Raw genomic sequence first — 18511 nt, 5'->3', positions numbered from 1 at the left:
ACGAATTTCACAACTGGCCTGCCCAAATGACGAGCCGATATGTTCCGCCATGTCTCGTCAAATGGCCGCTTTTGGCAGGTCACAGACAGACCCGTTTGTTTGTCCATTTTGACAGCTCTTGATTGTTAAAATATTTAATTTAGGATAACTTAATATATACGAAAAGATGTATGTTTATATATTTAGTTGTTTAATCAAATGCAAAAATCAAATCATATATCATACTCATTTTTTTTAAAAGAGTTGACCCCGAAAGGGACCCCATTCCACATGAGTGAAGTCTCATTGGCTCATGTAAATGTTAAATCGAGAGATGTGCACGAGCGGCAGGACATGAAGGAGGAAGCAACATGGCCAACCTCCAGATCATACTCCATAATATTTCAAGAATATGCTCCACACGAGGATCGAACCCGCAACGCTGGGAAATCTCTTCCCACATCACCTCAGGTCTTACCAACTTGTTTATGCCTCTGTAGGCATCATACTCATTTTTTATTTTATAACCCTGATGTTTGACTTTGTTTAATTAATCTTGAGAGACAGACGATCTTCGTTCAAGTTTTGGGACATTTTTTTTAGGGTGAGGAGGGAATTGTTCCAGTTGAGTCTCGAACTAAATATCTGGTCCCAAATCTAAAACTTTGATATCAAACGAACTTTTTATTATATACAATTTTGGGACATTTGAGACCAAATGAAGTGAGTTATTGCCATCCAGAATAAATCCCGCTTCCAAAAGAAGACAGTTCTTCTAGTGGCCCATAGGACACACGTCGTACTCACTTGAACATAAAACAAGAAACCAATTAAGAGCATAGTCGAATATCCCTGTGTGGTTACATAAATTTTCCGGTGCAAAAAATAACTGCCAGAAAAAATAGAGTGAAATCCAACCATACACGCCACCTACAAATCCCATTTTTTTGCTCCAAAGGAGAATGCTTTGTACACCTCCAAATTTATTTATTTTTTCCTCATGTAATTATAAAATCCACAAAAGCAAGATTTCACTTATCTAATGGTTCGATATTAATCAGCCTAACAGTACTAAAGTAGAAGCAGAACAAAATATAACAAAACAAACAAGAAAGCTAGCTCCTACTAAGCGGTCATCAGGCGAGTTACTTCCCATTTTATTCGAGTTAACATTTCAAACTCTCTTCTTCTTTTTTTGGGATTTGGTTTTCATGTGAGTTAGTTAACTGTATTTTATTATGGGGTGCTTCATGCAACAGCGGGTTATTTGTATGAGATGTTTGGGCACTTGAAAACAAACATGTGGGAAATGCGACCGAAAAAACTATAGGTGTAACGTAGAATCACCCTTTTGGTTTTGTTTTTATGAAGTTTAGAGTTTGTCATGTTTGTTATCGTCATTTTTTAAAAAAAAAAATTGGTGTGCATGTTGTGTTGAAGTGTGAAGCTTTTCTTTTTTATTTGTTTCATTATTATTTTTAAATTCAATTCCAATATTCTTTGTTCTTTCAGTTCGTGTATAATTTGTTTGGGCATCGAAGACGGGGGAGTTGGAGCCTTTTGAAGTATTGCAGATATCGTCGATCTGCAAAAGGTAATTGTACGTGTTCAAATCTTTTTTTTTTACTAATCTTTATCGAGCTAGGCTTGGTGAATAATATTTTTAGGAACAGAATAGGTTGGCTGATGATTCTTGAGTTATTGATGTATTTGTTCTTCTTTTGAGTTCCGATTCGATCAGCCTTGCTAGCTACAGATTTCAAATAGTAGAGCAATGGTTTTATTTAGCTTTCATCCTTAACACAAAATTAGTGTGTGGCAGGTTTCCATCTAAATTAATGAAGCCTTTGGTTTCCCCTTGACGGTTCACACTCCAGAAGCCAATATCATTGTGGTAAATAGTGCAAAACAATGTCGATTAAGAACGAATAAGCGTGAAACGTGAGTAAAAAACTTTACTTTGGATAAAAACATGAAAAAAGAGGTCGATCCTTTGCTTGAAATCGATTTTTGAAAAAAAAAATTGAGGTCAATCATTTGCTTGATTGTTTTAAGAGTGAAAAAGGTAAATTTTTTAGTTTGTTATTCATTTTTTTTATAAAATTTTAAATTTATTTTTAAATAACAAATATTTAATAATATATATAATATAATTTTAAAAAAGGCTTAATGTATTAAAATAAATTTTGCCCCGAACCCTTTTATTTCTTTGTCACTAAGGGACGAAAAAGTTTCGAAATATAATTTGTGATTTTGATACTTACGTTTGATAACTTAACTATTCATTTTTTAAATATTTATGTTTACGTAATATTTAATCTATTAATTATTTGATATAATTACAATTATAATAAAAACTAAATACTTTTCTTCACTCTTAATCGGTAAGTTAGATCCTACCTATACAGGCACTGCCTTGGGGTAGATCTAACGGTGGACATTTATTTAATAAATGTGAGATCCATTATTTTTAGTGGACCCCACGTGTATTGATAAACGAGGACCCTTAGATCTATCATGGAGGTAATGCCTGTATAGGTAGGTTGAAATGAACCCTCTTAATCTTGAGCTGCTTAAACTTGTGAAGTTTGAAGTTTGATTAGGGGTGGAATCGGGTCGGGACCCGTCCCGTGACCCCCTTACCCCATTCCCGTCCCGATAGGAATTGAGATTTTTTTTTTCCGATCCCGCACCCGAGATGTGTCGGGACCCGAATGTTCGGGATCCCGAACATTCGGGACCCCTTTGGGTCGGAAGAGGGTAATCCCGAATAATATTTTTTTTAAAAAAAAATTCTATGAAAATATTTTTTTGAAAAAAATTTGTGAAAAAAATCAAACAATTTCTTAATACATTACAAATAAATTAAAATTTCTTTATATATAACCATTAAAAAACTAAAACATTTTTTTAGTACATTACAAATAAACTAAAACAACTACTTGATTAATAAAAAAACATATAATTATTTATAATAATAAAAAAAACAAAATAAAAAATTATAACTCAATGTTAATATTAAAAAAGATAAATATAAAAAAATTATATGGTATATAATTATAAAACATTAATATTAAAACATAAAATTTTAAAAAAAATATTTTTTTAATTAAAAAATATTATTAAAAAATATTATTTTTATATTCGGGTCGTGTCAGGAATTTCGTCGGGAAGGGTTGCTTATCCCGATCCCGATCCCGACATTGATCGGGTCGAAAAAAATCCCGAACATTCGGGTCGGGAAAAGTTCGGTACGAAAAAAATTCAGGACGAGAACGGGTTGGGAATCGGGACGGGTCGTGATTTTCGTAAAATTTGCCACCCCTAATTTGATAGACTGTCATGCTTTTTAGAGCCTTGACCAACATAATATGACCTATCACACCACCAGCTTGCAAGTGCAGCTACAACCCGTTCATAACTACTTTATATCTATCACCACGTTGTGAAATTAATCAATCGAAGATGTCAAAGAAGTGCTGTGTGTTATGTGTAGTCCTGGGACAATTATAATGTGGCTGGTTTCAAAATAAGAATTTATGTGCCATCTTATAGTTTAGGAGAGAGATTGTTGCTGAAGGATTTTATTCTTTGCTTAGATGCATATGCCTTGATGTGCTAATGTGCTAACTTCTCTACCTCATAACAGTTTTAACACTTTTGCAGACGTCCGGTGTCTCGATGAATATTCCGCATTCAACCCAAGATTTGGACATAAAACTTGCCAGGAGTGGCAGCGGCCAAGTGAGGGACAACAATGGGTACACGAGATTCGTTATAGCCAACGAAATGAGGACACCTGAAGCAAATACTTTTGAATCTCAAACACAATCAAGGATAGAATCTCTTATGTGGTGGATCAAGGCAGTAATATGGTGTTCAATCTTGATACTTACTCTCCTTGTATTCTTCAAATGGGGAATGCCCTTTCTTATACAGAAGGTTGCTTTCTTATTTATTCGCCTTTCTAGTGCATGTTTTGTCCAGTTTTGTTGTGTATCTGATCTGTGTTTCAATCATTTTGATAGGTTCTTTTTCCAATCTTTCGTTGGGAAGCCACTGCATTTGGTCGTCCGGTTCTTGCACTTGTACTCGTAGCTTCTTTAGCTCTGCTTCCTGTGTTTCTAGTTCCCTCTGGCCCTTCCATGTGGCTAGCTGGGATGTTTTTTGGATACGGCTTGGGATTTGTCATAATCATGGTCGGAACAACCATAGGAATGATCCTACCGTACTTGATCGGTTTATTATTTCGTGACAGAATTCATGTAAGAAATAGTTAGCTTCTGGTTTTGTTTCTTGTTATATGCCTGTATCCATAATAAATAGGCTTTGGTTCTTTATCCTGAGCTTTTGTTATACGCCATTGAACTCAAGTTCTCTTGATGAATCCGCAGCGATGGTTGAATAGATGGCCTAAAAAAGCTGCTATGATGAGATTGGTTGGAGAAGGAAGTTGGTTTCACCAATTCAAAGTTGTTGCTCTTTTTAGGATTTCACCGTTTCCATACACGATATTTAACTACGCGGTAGTGGTAACAAGCATGAGAGTCTGGCCTTATTTCTGCGGATCGATTGCTGGAATGATTCCGGAGGCCTTCCTTTACATCTACAGGTCAGCTCACTTTTACATTCCTTCCTTGTTCCTGAAAATGGTGTGCAACTGTTTCTTTTCTTCGTATTTCAATTTTTTGACACGGGTCTCTCTTTTATACATTTTGGGGCTATTTTCCTGCAGTGGCCGGCTTATAAGGACAGTAGCAGATGTCCAGTATGGCCACCATCACCTTACTCCAGTGGAGGTGATTTATAATGTTGTTTCTTGCATGATTGCGATAATCGCGGCCATTGGTTTCACCGTCTATGCTAAAAGAACATTGAAAGATCTTGAAACAGCGGAACCAAACAGCCAATGCTCTGCCGTTGGTGACAGCAGTTTTGAGCTTAATACTATTACAGTTGAAAAGCATAATCTTAGTTTTGTAGCGTCTGTACCGTAAATAAGTGATTATGAATTTTTCATTCTCAAATTCGTCGGGAAAAAATTCATAATCACTTGTTTTTAGATGTTGCAAACACTACCTTAGTGAAGATCTCTTTTACGTAAATGATTTTCAGAAGGAAAGGGGCTTGTTATTATCCCTTTGTATTTTGTCTAAATATGTATAGAACAATGTACTAACATGAAAGGATTAAACTGAATAAAAACTTTATTACTAATCCCAAATCTGTGACATTTTTAATCAGAATTTCCATTTTCTAGCCCATATTTTCTGTACATTTTCGTTTCCTGCACGATAAATAGCAGACAAACATGAAGAAAAATAAGCTCCAACAGCATATGACTAATCTTTATTCCAAGTTATGGGATCCCAGAACCGTTTGGACGAGAAAGTTCGATCACAGCTTCCGCTGTTGCTGGTTCTTGAGCAACGCAAATCGGACTGTTGCTTGACTCAGCAATCATTTTGTGGGCACTCCTATGCGATGATGCTGCCCAGTCCAGTATGAGTCCATGAGTAAACTCGGCGAAAACGGTCTGCTTAAACATTGTACCCATCTGCTTTCCAAGAAACAAGAAAGTATACATAACTGATTTCGCTTTCATTAAAATCAAAACCTCCAGTATCTCAAAATTGTTGCAAGGCAAAGCCAGAGATATGTTTTGAATTTGATCCATTAATAAAGACGCTTATGCTTTACCTGTGTGACTAATGCATACAAAGGTAGAGTGCTGTAACTGCAAAGAACTTGAACAACCACCCTGCAAGCAAAGGATTATGAGTACTTAAACTAACCATAATCTTTTTACTTGAAATTTTAGACAAGTGATTGATTCTATATTTAGTACCCAATGACAATTCTAGGGATGATGAATCCCAGGTCCTCCATGATGCATGACTTGACTCCATATGTGCTCTGTGAAGAAAAGACAGCAACTTTTACCAGAATTTGGCGCGAAAATGGAGCGGAAACTTGAAAGAATGTAGTTCCAACTCACCCAAATCCAGAACAAGAATGCGATCTCGAATGAATTTTGGAACAAAATGAAGTGAATCAGATAAAGAACTAGGGCCGGTCGATGGAACCAGAACAGTTCGTCAGAGAGCCTCACTCTTGTCCCTTCAGGGTCACCCTCTGTTTCTGCAGCATCCTTTGCTAATTCTATGATAATATGCTCCAATTTAGCCCCAACGATAAGCAGCAGCTGAAATATATTAAACAAAACACCCAAAAAGAACACATGCATGGCACGTTTAGACTCATTTCAGTAAATTTATTTAACAACCAAGAATTGTGTCACTTACCACTAAAGGTAAAAATGATAGCCAAAAATACAGGTGCCATCCTGCAATATCCATTCAGTGCAAATTAATGTTAGTTTCATTCCTAAGACTGTCACGTTCTATGCGGCTGCAAAAACTATACTATGTACTGCACGAGTTACTATGGATTTCGATAGCAACTTCTTATAACTATCAGCCCTCATGTTTCCATAGCAACTTCTTATAACTATCAGCCCTCATTTTGCAAAAACGATAAGCCCAAAAAATGATCCAACATGCAGGGGCAATACAAGCACAAAACGACTAATCAATATTACTCTGACTCGGAAAACAGTAGTAATGAACTAAGAAAAAGAATATTTAGAGTACCTGCAATGTTCACGAGCAAAAAGATCACAACAAAGAGCCATAAGTACCAGCTGTTGAAAGATCAAATTTTTAATATTTTTTTTATGAATCAGCATAAGTTTCAAGCTTGTATATGGCTGATGAGTGGAAAAATAATGATATTATTTTTATAACCTTATCCCTACGATTTTCTTGAAATCGTGTTCTAATGTCCTCAGCATGTACTTGTGAAAATCGTAATCTGGGTGGCTAGGACAATGTTCCTGCACCAACAAAAGAAACAGAAACAGATATTTAACGAATTTATTTAAGTCGAAATGCAAGAGAACATGAATATGGTCAGGGAATTCTACGCGAATAAATCCTTGTCTTAGTGCTAGGTAATCTGATTTGGTGACGGAGCCGTAAAATTGTTTGAAGAATGCTACCTGCACGAGGAAATAACAGGAAATAACGGGTATTATCGATCCACCTCATAAAAAATATCACTTTTATGTCAAAAGTTTTAAGAGTAGGTCTCATGTACAATGGTATCAAAAATCTATATTCATAAGACATGTCGACTAAATTCATTCTTGCAAGTGAAAGTTAATATTTTTAACGGGTCGCGGGTTGTTTCGAAAATCCGTCTCCCAAACGTGACCTGTCACACTGGAACTTACCACCCAGCTGACAATGTGAAATTTTCTCCAATAGTTGCCTGCTCGTTTCATAAAGTCTCGCATGTGAGGATGACCTACATCCAGGAAATTCAAATAAAATATTTTATATTATGTTTAAAATATAATAATATATAGTATTTTGGGAGGGTAAAAAACTTGAACCACTACTGTATGAGAACAATAGTTTTGTGCGATACGTTTTTTCAGCGAGGAAGAAATTAAAGAGAGCTAGGAAAGATGTAACGATTCTAAGTCTAGCTAGCTACCTCTACGATGTGTTGACGCTTCATTTCTTATTGATTGCTCCCAATGCCTCCATTCGCGTATCTGTAAAGCAAAGCATATACATATATGTTTCAAGTACCATGACATGCTTTAAATAGTTAAAGACAAACAAATCTTTGTATATATAATAGATAATATATAAGATTTATGGTCATACATTTGATCAGGAAGAAATCTATATATACCTTGATTCCGCCGAGAGCCATGGTGGAGGCGCAAAAGATTACATAAACGACGGCCAAGATAAATATGAATATATGCAGCTGATGCAACGCTTCTAAAGACAAAAATGGCACTTGTCCCTGCACGCATGTGCACATTTTTTTTGTTGTTTTTTTTCGAAATCGTCTCAAACTATTCCTTGTAAATATTAGATAGACATATCAACAAGATGCATCTTCTTCCTAAGTAGCTAGAATACCTTTGGACAGCTTTGTGAAAGAGCTTCTTCAGCCAGAAGCCTCCTTCCGCGGTTGGCGTGAAGTGTTTCCAACTTACATGGAAGCATGATCTCGGCCAGAAAACGAGGGATGCAAAGATGGCTTATCACCGTTTGAAACACCGTCAAAAGAAGGGAGATGAATCCCAAAAGCATCAACTCTGAGAAAATCGATACATTAAATTATGTTCAAGTTGGCCACTGCCCAGAAAATTTAATGTATATCATGTAAATGCATGTATGATGTACCTTCCTTTAGCTTTTGCAAAGCCTCAAACAATGCATCCTGGTTCTTTTGCCTAAAGCACTGATTCACAAACCAAAGTTAGCTAATTAAGCAGCATGCTAAATCTTCAATGGTTTCGTTTCTGATCGAAAAATGAGTGCAAATTTGATGTGCAATACTTCTAAAATACATATCTAGCTTTGCAGTTTATACAAAAGTGCCGATTATATATAAAAATTGAATTTTGTACTTGTATCACTTTCGTCGATACATTTTCCGGTTCCATGTGCATGCACATACCTTTCCAAGTCGATGAAGAGCCTGTTCGGCAGCAAATGAGATGGAAACAATGACGAAACAGACGACAGCCACAACCCATGTCGGTGTATACTCAAACGAGCGGCCTGACCCGCCACCCGACATTTTTTGCGTGTCTGAATGAGTTGATTTAGTAATGAAATATGACAAATGATCATTAGTTGAAGTCAAAATGAGGCGGATAAATTGTTATAATGTAGAAGTTGAGAGACAAACTGTTGAAATAGCAGGAAGAATGGTGAAAGCAAGGCAAAGTATTTTTGGAATGAAGGAAAAGTATAGGAGAGATGAGTGCTTAAGAAAGGAACATTTAACATTGTACTAGGATTCGAGGCCTTACGTTAACTTGGTAAAAAAATATTGATGGTGTCTATTATGCAATAATAGGTAATATTGTAAATATCAGGCAATTAGTTAAGTAAATAACAGCTTCAATTTAATTGGTTAAACTTATATATCTTTGATAAAAACACCTATTAGACGGTTTCACGGGTCGTTTTTGTGAGACGGGTTTTCTATTTAGGTTATCCATTAAAAAATATTATATTTTATGTCAAAAGTATTACTTATCATTGTAAATATGGGTAAGGTTGACCCGTCTCATCCGTGAGACCGTCTCACAAGAGACCTACTCTATATCTTTTTGTGATGTATATATATATATATATTAATAGAAACTTGTATTCACCGATCATGAATCACAAAATTTTTCTCCCAAATGCTTCTCTCTCTCCGTAATAATGTGTGATCGTGGCTAGAACTTTTCTAGAATCGAGTACTTAGCGTTTTATAAAAAGTTACTGATGGTAATAGTACAACTTCAATCTTAACTGCAACAGCGATCAAATAGTACTACGTGTTAATTATTACTCTCCTAGCAGATGTAACAATTATTAAACCCAAACATAATAGATAAAGTGTGAGCTTACCTTTATGAATTCCTCTCGGACGAATATTATGTAACATCCCGGGCCAGACCTACGCCTGCGCGGCTACATAATGGATTTTTATAACAACTTGTATCCGTCTTCATTTTAAGAAAATAATTAACCCAAGTTACTACATGTAACGACCCGTCCCGCATCACATACTAAATAATTTTAATAGCATGCAATTAACTTAAGATAATATTAAAAAATTAAACTATGGAAACTTAAAATATTACAACTCAATCGAACATAATTGTATACCCAAATGCTATACAATCAAATCAAAAACAGCATAATAAACCAACTGAACTGAAATTAACCAGATCATCGCTCCTTGGTAAGATGCAACCGCTACCTCAACGACCACTTTTGTTGGTTCCGTCCAACCTAAGGTGGCCGTGGAATGAGTTGTCCAAGACAAAACCGAGGATGTGATAGATGAAAGCACTCAATACGAAAGTATGAGTATACTCTTGCTATGAGTGGGTGAACGCAAATGTACGGGATACCGGGAACTATCTCAGTCAACTCTACTGAGTCAAGAGACGACATGATATGTAGCACTCTGGACCGTCGCACCAGGAGGTGGCTCCTACAGGCTACACCAATCAACTGTGGATATAGGTGACCTGACTCCGTACAAACGGGTCCAACCATCCACTGAAGGAAAAGGGGTTGAGCAACCCCACAACAGGCTATCTCAAGGATACAGGCTAACATTAACATTAGCATGCATCATTATAATAATCGTGACATAATATATGTACATAAAATATGTCAGATAAAATGCAACACCTAAAATATGCATACTCAACTAGGATATCTCGGATGGTACTTTCGTACCTCTAACAAGCAACCTAGCAGCATTGGGTCAAAATTTCAAGTCTATCATCAAGTGAATAACATATCACTTATAGCTAACTAAAAGTTTTAACTAGACTAATAGTTATTCCCAAAAGCTACTAAGAGTCTATACTTATATCTGCGTCCGTAGTCAGCCATTTGATGTCGAAGGCTCCCTACGCACCACTCAGCTGCTACACTAAAAGCGTCCCAATAGCACCCGACCCTCAAATAAGCAGCTAAAAACACCCAAGAATGCACAAGAAACGAAAGAGAGGAGTTTGGTTTGACCAAGGAAAATGAATCCTAGATGGACTATTTATAGGTGACGATCGGACGTTTCGATCCTGCTTGGCTACCACATTCCGAACTGTGGACTTTGGAAGCTCCGATCCCCCATTTCGGACCTTCCGAACCCTAGTTCAGTGCTTTTGAACTCCCACGTGTCTCTATATGATTGCCACCTCACACTCTGCATGACCTAACAATAATCGGACTTTCCGAACACATCCCCTGAATCCGAACTCAACATCTACCAGTTCGGTACTTCCGAACTAGAATTCGGATCTTCCGAACTCTTTGGTGCTTCCGAAGCACATTTCCTAGGTTCTGGACTTGTTTAGGCAATTAATTAATTTGTTTGATTAATAACCTTTGATCATGTTTAACAGTTAACCAGTAGAATTCGGATCTTCCGAACTCTTTGGTGCTTCCGAAGCACATTTCCTAGGTTCTGAACTTGTTTAGGCAATTAATTAATTTGTTTGATTAATAACCTTTGATCATGTTTAACATTTAACCAGTTTAAAACGGTAATCGGGTTACTATATGTTATAGAATTTTATTGTAGCCCACGTTATAAATCATTCTTAAATCTTCAATTCTTTCTCACGGGGGATTTGGTATAGGGGCATCACATATTTAATTTAATAATAGGTTTGGGGAGTTCTGATATTTTTTCATAAAAATTCTTCACCATTATAGTAAGAAGTGTTGCAAGATTCAAAATCCAACGTCTGTAAGCATATGGAATATATATAGGCACCGTTTGGTTTGAGTGATAGGATAAGTAATCCATAGATAAGTAATATAATGTAAATTAAAAATAAATAAGAAAACATAGTTAATACATTATTTGATTTGATGGATAGATTATAATTTATTTGATTTAATTGATGTAAAATTATTAATTAATAAATAGATAAATAATATGACGAAAATAAGGCGAAATTAATTGAGATAAGTTATACATAGATTAATATTACATCAAACCAAACAATGTCATATAGTATTCTTTACAGATTATATAATAATGTATCAACTTCTGTTTTTTGAGTTAGGGTTGGGAATTTTTGTTATAACTAGGTCTTGAACTTGAGTCTCGTCATATACTTGGGACCCTAGTGCCAGATAAACTACACGTCATCGGCATAATGTATCAGCTTTTTAAAATACATACCTCATTCATTTTAATATAGATGAACCAATGTCACTTTATGCATTTAACAAAAAAATATTATAAGAAGTATTTTAGTAAAATCTAAAAATAACTAAATAATTTATTACCATAATTAATAACTTTAAAATTTTAAATGATTAATTAATTAAAAAAATATACTAACACAAATTATAGCGTGCATATATGAGTTGCTAGTAATAATAATTATAGTAGAAACTAGAAACTCCGATTCCATGGGTCCTATCTGTCCACTTGAAACAACTTATAAAGAACTAAAACACAGCTTGCAACTGCATCCACAGTTCGTAAAGTTAATTAATGTTGTGTTTGTATTGGAGAATTTAGGTTTAGATTTTAAGAGTATTTGAATGAAATATTTGAAATGACTCCATGTTTGATGTTTTTTTTTTAAATCCACTACAATAACTCGAAAAATAACTTGTTGGAATTTGAAATACAAGTCAAGTAATGGATTTGTTATTATACATGTAGGAGTTGAAATCCTTAACTTCATATCCATTTATCGATCCAAATACAACCTAAGACTCATTGACCTCACAAGTTCTTGTCTTTAACACCAAGTTGAAGCAATGGTAGAGTTCAACCTACCTTAAGAGTTTTACTCTAATCATAAATACAATGTTTATATTGTCACATCAACAATATATCATTAATTATGCTCATGTGTAGAGATATTGACCATCGGATATATATGATTTGGGTAATATTCATATCCACCAATTAACATTGATTTTTAACTTTTATCCTCCAATATAATTAAGGGAGGCTCCCCTTTTAATATCCTCCAATTAATTAGCCTCCCACTTGTCAAGCCCCAAATGTACATATATAGTTTCTCAAATTGTTAAATGGCAAATATTGAAAATCAAATTCAATAGTATAAGTTGCGGGCTAAATGGAAATCGTACGTAGGCAAGATATTAGAGCAGGGCCTAGCATTTAAATTTCGCGGTAGATTATTTCTATTCGTCTATAAACCCTAGCTATATTTAAGAACCATTTATATGAAAAATAAGTGTATGGCAGGTGAAGCCTTCTAGTTGAATAAATAAATATAAGGTCGATGAATATATAATTTAATTGTAAGCCATCTCATTATATTCGGCTCTCATAATATAATGGTGCATGAATACGAAGTTGATGAATGGTTGTGTCACAACTGCTTAGTAATTGGGTTTACATGAAAGTTGTTCAAGTGTGATCCGCACACCTTCGTCCTTTTTTTAACCGACTTTTTTTTTCCATGTGTGTTTTTCTCTTGTTGATTTTGATCTTCTATGTTATCAAATTTCAGTTTTAGTTCGTGATTTTTGTTTTTTTTACAATTAAATTTTAGTCTTTTTTTTTAATTGTGCTGACATGATATTAATATAATATTTGCTGATGTGATGTTGATGTGTGTAAGATAACATAAGCATTCTCAATGAAAAATGATTAATATTACCAAAAATAAAAAATTAGAAGATTTAAAACTAAAATTTGTTAACATAAAGTACTAATATAGTAAAGTAACAAAATTATAAGACAATAAATTTGGTTTTTCCTTCATTTTTTTGTAGGATGAAAGGTTTTTTACAATTGAATCTTGAACTCAAGGCCTGATAAGAGACTTGAGACCTGACACACCTTTGTCCTTTGGTTCCTTACCAATGTGTAGAGTATCGGAGGAAGTGGGAAGTACTCTAACATATGTGTTCTTAGTCGTTTGATTTGAGCTCATTCTGGCATTGAGCTCCTATATGCTCGTTGGAAACTGGGGAAAGGCCTCGAGTCAGTTTGAAATTTTTTTTTAATATTATTTAATAAATGGAAAAATAATTTTTTTTGTCTATTAATTTGTCTTTTGGTTTTTGTACATTAATTTTTAGTTTTCGACTATTTTGGTCCAATTTCTGACGTGATCTAGAAAAAATGATGATGTGATTGAAAAATGCTGACGTGTCAAGTTGTCATGTTAGAAAATAGACCAAATAGACGAAAGTTAAAAGTTGGTGTACCAAAACCAAACTTTGAAAAATTGATGGACCAAAACCAAAAAAAAATAGTCAATTTAATGGAAAAAAATAATTTTTCGTTAATAATTTATTATTTTAAATACACAACAATTAATTAAATAAAATCGACCTTAAAATTAGCTCGACACGCGATTGATTTAAGCTAGAGCTATGAAAATGTATGAGACTGCTAGACATATATAATTCCTAATTAATTAATTATTAATAATTAAAAATATAAAAGTTCAAATAATTTGAATTTCCGACTTAATGTTAATTAAATGAGATAAGAATAGGGAGGATTAGAAAATAGTCTCTCTACAAGTTTCCATGACTCGTTTAAATTATCGATAAACCAAACCAAGAGAATTCAAAAGCGTACACTTTAAGACAACTAATTAATGGGATTCTTGAACTTGGTTTGATTAACTTATCTTTAAACCTTAATTAACATTTTTAATCCGTCATTTAGCTCCTCTTTATAACTCATTATTAATTAAGTTTTCCCATCTGTTTTCTCTGTCATCTTCTTCACTCATTCTTTGTCATTATACTTCCATTTGAAGTTTCATTGTTTCTGTCTTAGTCGTTAATTACATGTAATTTAAATTTAAATAAGCCAACTGTCACAAATTATAGTAATTTTTAATATTATTTTATATATTTTTAAAAGAAAAAAGAAAAGAGAAGAGAAGAAGGAAAGAAAACAACTGGCACAAGAAGGCATTTTGTAATAAACTCCATCTTTCGTGCATTAAAGAAAAGTGTCAGTTGTTTGGTCCAAAAGTCAGCTGCTCCTATTAAATCGTGACATGTCCAGTGGATATATATTTTGATAGTTTCGTACAAGTTATTTTCGCATTACAAATATTAACTGATTTGGTTGGATTTTTGTTATGTAATATGACATAATAATGATGATAATAATTAATTGAATATTTTATTAGCAAAAATATTGTCATTTGACAAAACTTGCTGTGAAAGGCTTAGAAATTTGCCATCTGTTTCAAATTAGTGCACCCCAATTTTCATGGTGAAGTCATGAGTGCTAGTTGGCTTATGGCCGATGGCCATGATGTATAAGAATTAGAATAAATAAATAGTATCTGTTGTGTATATGAATAGGTGAAGTAAATGAGCACAAAATCAAATGGTCACAAAATTCAATTTTATTAATTATCAATATTTTTTCGGTCGATTTTGTTGCATAATTAAGGTTTATTCATTACAGTTAAATTACCTTAGTTTGATTTACAGATTACTGCGTTAAACCCGATTGTTCATCTAATACACAGAAGAATAACGAACATGAGTTATCTGTCAACAAAATAAAATAATGACATAACCGTGCAATAATTTTGAACAAACTTGGGGAAGAAAAGGATGGCTCTCCCAGAAAGAAGTCAAAAGTTTGTTGATTACGTAGTTAAAAAAAGAAAATTCCTAACCATGAAAGAAATATGTAAAGTAGAACCCCGCAAGGAATTCAATCTCCCCAAGTTTGAATTCCTATTATATATATAAAATACTACGTCCATCTCCATTATACAGGGTTTCCTGATCTTTTCCAATTGACCAAATATATAGTCCAATTTTTACATATATATACTATATAGTACTATTTTTTTTTAACTAATATACCCCTTAGTTAAATAGGAAGTTTTGTAAACTTTGTATTTGCAAGGAATTTCTTAATTTTGTGTGGAAAAAAAGGTTTACATATTAAGGAAAGAGCTGAAGTGATTAATGTATAATTGTTTTTAAAAAAATATGTTTTTATTATAAAATTTTTTAAGACCTTGTTGAATTAGTTAATTATTATATAATAATAATATAATAATTTGAGTAAAGGTTTCATTTCACCCATTTTCTAATCAACACGCACAAACACGTCTTCGTAAAGTGTGCGTACAGCCCTAGTTATGACTAGCACTTATTCACTTGTATTTCACACGTCCATAATGTTTTATTTACTACTGTTTAATTTGTAATAAATTTTAATATTCTTTAATTTCTATTAAAATTATGAAATTAGAGTCTAGTTTATTTTATCCAATTCGAGTTCAAATGTTTTTGTTCTAATATTTGCTATAAACTGTATTTTTTTTCTAGCATTCGATTATAAATACTCAGCAAGTAAAATAGTCGAACTCGAATCTATCTCTAATTGGAGCTAAATTCATACCTAAATTAATTAATTTTCTAATAAAATTAAAACAACTCAAGTTACTTTAATCTAATCTCAGACACAAAACTATTTGTTGTAGGCAAAATGTCAAATTTAGTAATTTACCTATTGGAGCGTGATATTTTTAATCATTTATTTTTATTAAATCACTTATAGCCTTGTAATTATGTGTTGATCATGATCAATTTTAATCATCCTCATTAAAATCATGAGATTAAATAATTAAATCTGTTAATTTTTAAAAATTATGTTGGTTGATATATCATGATTAAAACTTGGCCGTATAATATTTAATTCGATTCACATGCACACTAGACCAAATACTAGCATGTACTCTTTAATTTATCTATGAAAAAAAAAAATTACACTTATTTATTTTCATTAAATCAACCATTAAAAAATTATGAGGGGACTAGCGTAATATAAATAAAGTGTGGCATAACCCCTTCCATAATTAACATATGATAACTCTGAGTTCGATCATATATGTGACAACGAAAGCCTCTATAATCCAAAAAAAAAAAAAAACAACAAATGGCTTATGGTTTGTTTAACATCAAGATCTTAGGTCTCGATATATATCTCGTATCTAAGACATATTTGTTCTACATAAAAACTTATGTGAAATAGCCTGATTAATTTTATAATACAGGTCTTTGGTTGATCCATCTATTGAAAAATATTATTTTTATGTTAAAAGCAATACTTGTCCGTCCTATCATAAAAAATAGATGAGTTATGTTGATAATTTTTTAACCCGCCTAAAATATGGGCTGACCCGCATAATGGTGGGTTATGATGGGTTGCGGGTTGGCCCCCCAAAATCCATCAAATTATAACACGTAAATTCGTCAGATTGGCCCGTCCCATCGCCCAAAATTGATGGATTAAATTGGTGTTTTCCCAATCCGCCTTAAAGATGGGCCGTCCCGCCCCTCTGCCCTGCCATACCCCGCCTAATGATGGGTTGTAACATATTGTGAGTCAGCCCATCCCACGAGCCGGTTTTTATACCTCTACATGAGACTACTTTTGTTCAAACTCTTACATCTCCTCCAAAAAAACAAAAAATTATAATTAGAAATAAAATATGTTAGTTTACGAGAAATGGGAATAATTAAAAACAAATACAGGTGTGAGCATAAAAGATTATATATCACAGCATTAACATCTCATTAAAAGCCGCCACCAAACAACTTTTATTCACGCCTTCCCCATTCCCATTCCCATTCCCATTCCCCCACCAACAAAATCCAAATCTTCGAAAAACTCTGTATATGTAAACATAGGCCGTAGCGGCCATCCATGGCGCTAAACTACTCCAACATGGGCCCGATGATATTCAGCTTCCGAAACGAGATGGGATACACGGAGCTGGAGAAGAGGCAGCTGTTCTTGCGAAGCTACCAGTTCTCCAGGAAACAAAGCGTCTCCGAGAGGATCAGGAGATCTTTCTTCAGAGTCAAGAGGGTCATTTGGGTTCGCCTCCGATCCATCAGGAAGCTCAAGAAGATGCTCTGGCTCAAGCTCAAGTTCTCCTTCACGGCCGGCCGGAGGAGGCTCTTCCGGCGGCTCGGTAATTGCAATAAGAATTACAGTAAGTACAAGTTTTATCTGGGTGGCTCGCGCAGGAGTGCTTGGGATTCTACTTGTTTGTGTTAGCATTTGGGGTTTTCATTTATTTATTTTTATTTTATTTTTGTCTCTTTTGAATTTCTAATTTGGAATTGTACTGATAATTAGTGGCTGCTTAATGGAAGCGTTTTCATTTCAGTGTGGTGTAAAAACATGTTTATTTTTTTATTAAAAAAATTTATCATCATTATTACATGTCATGTTTGGGGACCTATTTATATATATTTCATTACATATTTTTGTAATAAAAATGTACTGGCCGGAGATGAGCTAAATCATATCAAAACGAAATACTTTAGAAAAATTTTCGAACCATACACAAGTTTTGTGAATCCCCAGTTCTTTGAAAAAATGAAACTTTAAAATGAGTTTAAAATAGCATAGAATGGATTTCTATATCAACTTGATTAATCATTTTCTTTATGAAGTAATTGATATAGGGACTCATTGTGCAATCGCGCAAGCCCGGATGGGTCCGGGGCCTGACAAGTTTAAATATTTGATAGCGAATATAGAAGTAAATTGTAACACTAATGATACTTAATGACCAAATTTGTTAATCAAAGCAAAGATTATAAAATTTAATATGCAACTTAAATAGATAAAAGATTATACATGCCCTGAAAAATACAATTTTGCTCATATTTTGACAAGGTTTTTAATACTGTTTCATTAGCAGCTCTAGGCAATCAAACTAAAAGTTATTTATAGTTTACATTTTCGGTAGGCCATTTTGTTACATCACATTTAAGTGCCTTTTTTGTGTCTTATTATCTTGTTCTTATCTATTAAATTTTAAGTACAACGAGAAAGAAATCGTCTTATTGATTGCGAGAATATTGTCATAATTAATCATCACTATTACTTTATACATAAAAGTTAAAACTATGCTAAAATAGTT

General features: G+C 33.7%; 3 protein-coding genes across 3 annotated transcripts; 2 read left to right on the top strand and 1 right to left on the bottom strand.

Moving 5' to 3' along the window:
* The first annotated feature begins 1523 nt into the window (after window positions 1-1523).
* LOC140860541 (uncharacterized) lies at window positions 1524-4976 on the top strand. The gene is made up of 5 exons (XM_073263545.1): window positions 1524-1583; window positions 3646-3921; window positions 4008-4244; window positions 4374-4591; window positions 4715-4976. The coding sequence occupies exons 2-5, from the start codon at window positions 3661-3663 to the stop codon at window positions 4974-4976; spliced, it is 978 nt and encodes a 325-aa protein (XP_073119646.1). The 5' UTR covers window positions 1524-1583; window positions 3646-3660.
* Window positions 4977-5203: 227 nt separating this feature from the next.
* On the bottom strand, window positions 5204-8676 carry LOC140865017 (MLO-like protein 13). The gene is made up of 14 exons (XM_073269499.1): window positions 8524-8676; window positions 8247-8304; window positions 7980-8158; window positions 7744-7860; window positions 7540-7600; window positions 7274-7347; window positions 6965-7039; window positions 6786-6874; window positions 6633-6682; window positions 6285-6325; window positions 5978-6184; window positions 5828-5895; window positions 5680-5740; window positions 5204-5536 (listed from the first exon to the last, which is right to left on the bottom strand). Exons 1-14 carry the CDS (start codon window positions 8644-8646, stop codon window positions 5339-5341), a joined length of 1401 nt encoding a protein of 466 aa, XP_073125600.1. The 5' UTR covers window positions 8647-8676; the 3' UTR covers window positions 5204-5338.
* An 8470-nt stretch (window positions 8677-17146) lies between these two features.
* LOC140867244 (uncharacterized) lies at window positions 17147-17797 on the top strand. Its single transcript, XM_073272320.1, has one exon. It carries the CDS (start codon window positions 17281-17283, stop codon window positions 17635-17637), a length of 357 nt encoding a protein of 118 aa, XP_073128421.1. The 5' UTR covers window positions 17147-17280; the 3' UTR covers window positions 17638-17797.
* The last annotated feature ends 714 nt before the right edge of the window (window positions 17798-18511 follow it).

Source organism: Henckelia pumila, chromosome 4 (assembly GCF_033568475.1).
Source record: "Henckelia pumila isolate YLH828 chromosome 4, ASM3356847v2, whole genome shotgun sequence".
Lineage (NCBI taxonomy): Eukaryota > Viridiplantae > Streptophyta > Magnoliopsida > Lamiales > Gesneriaceae > Henckelia > Henckelia pumila.
The sequence above is the reverse complement of the archived record's forward strand: the minus strand, read 5'-3'. Positions and strand labels throughout refer to the sequence as shown.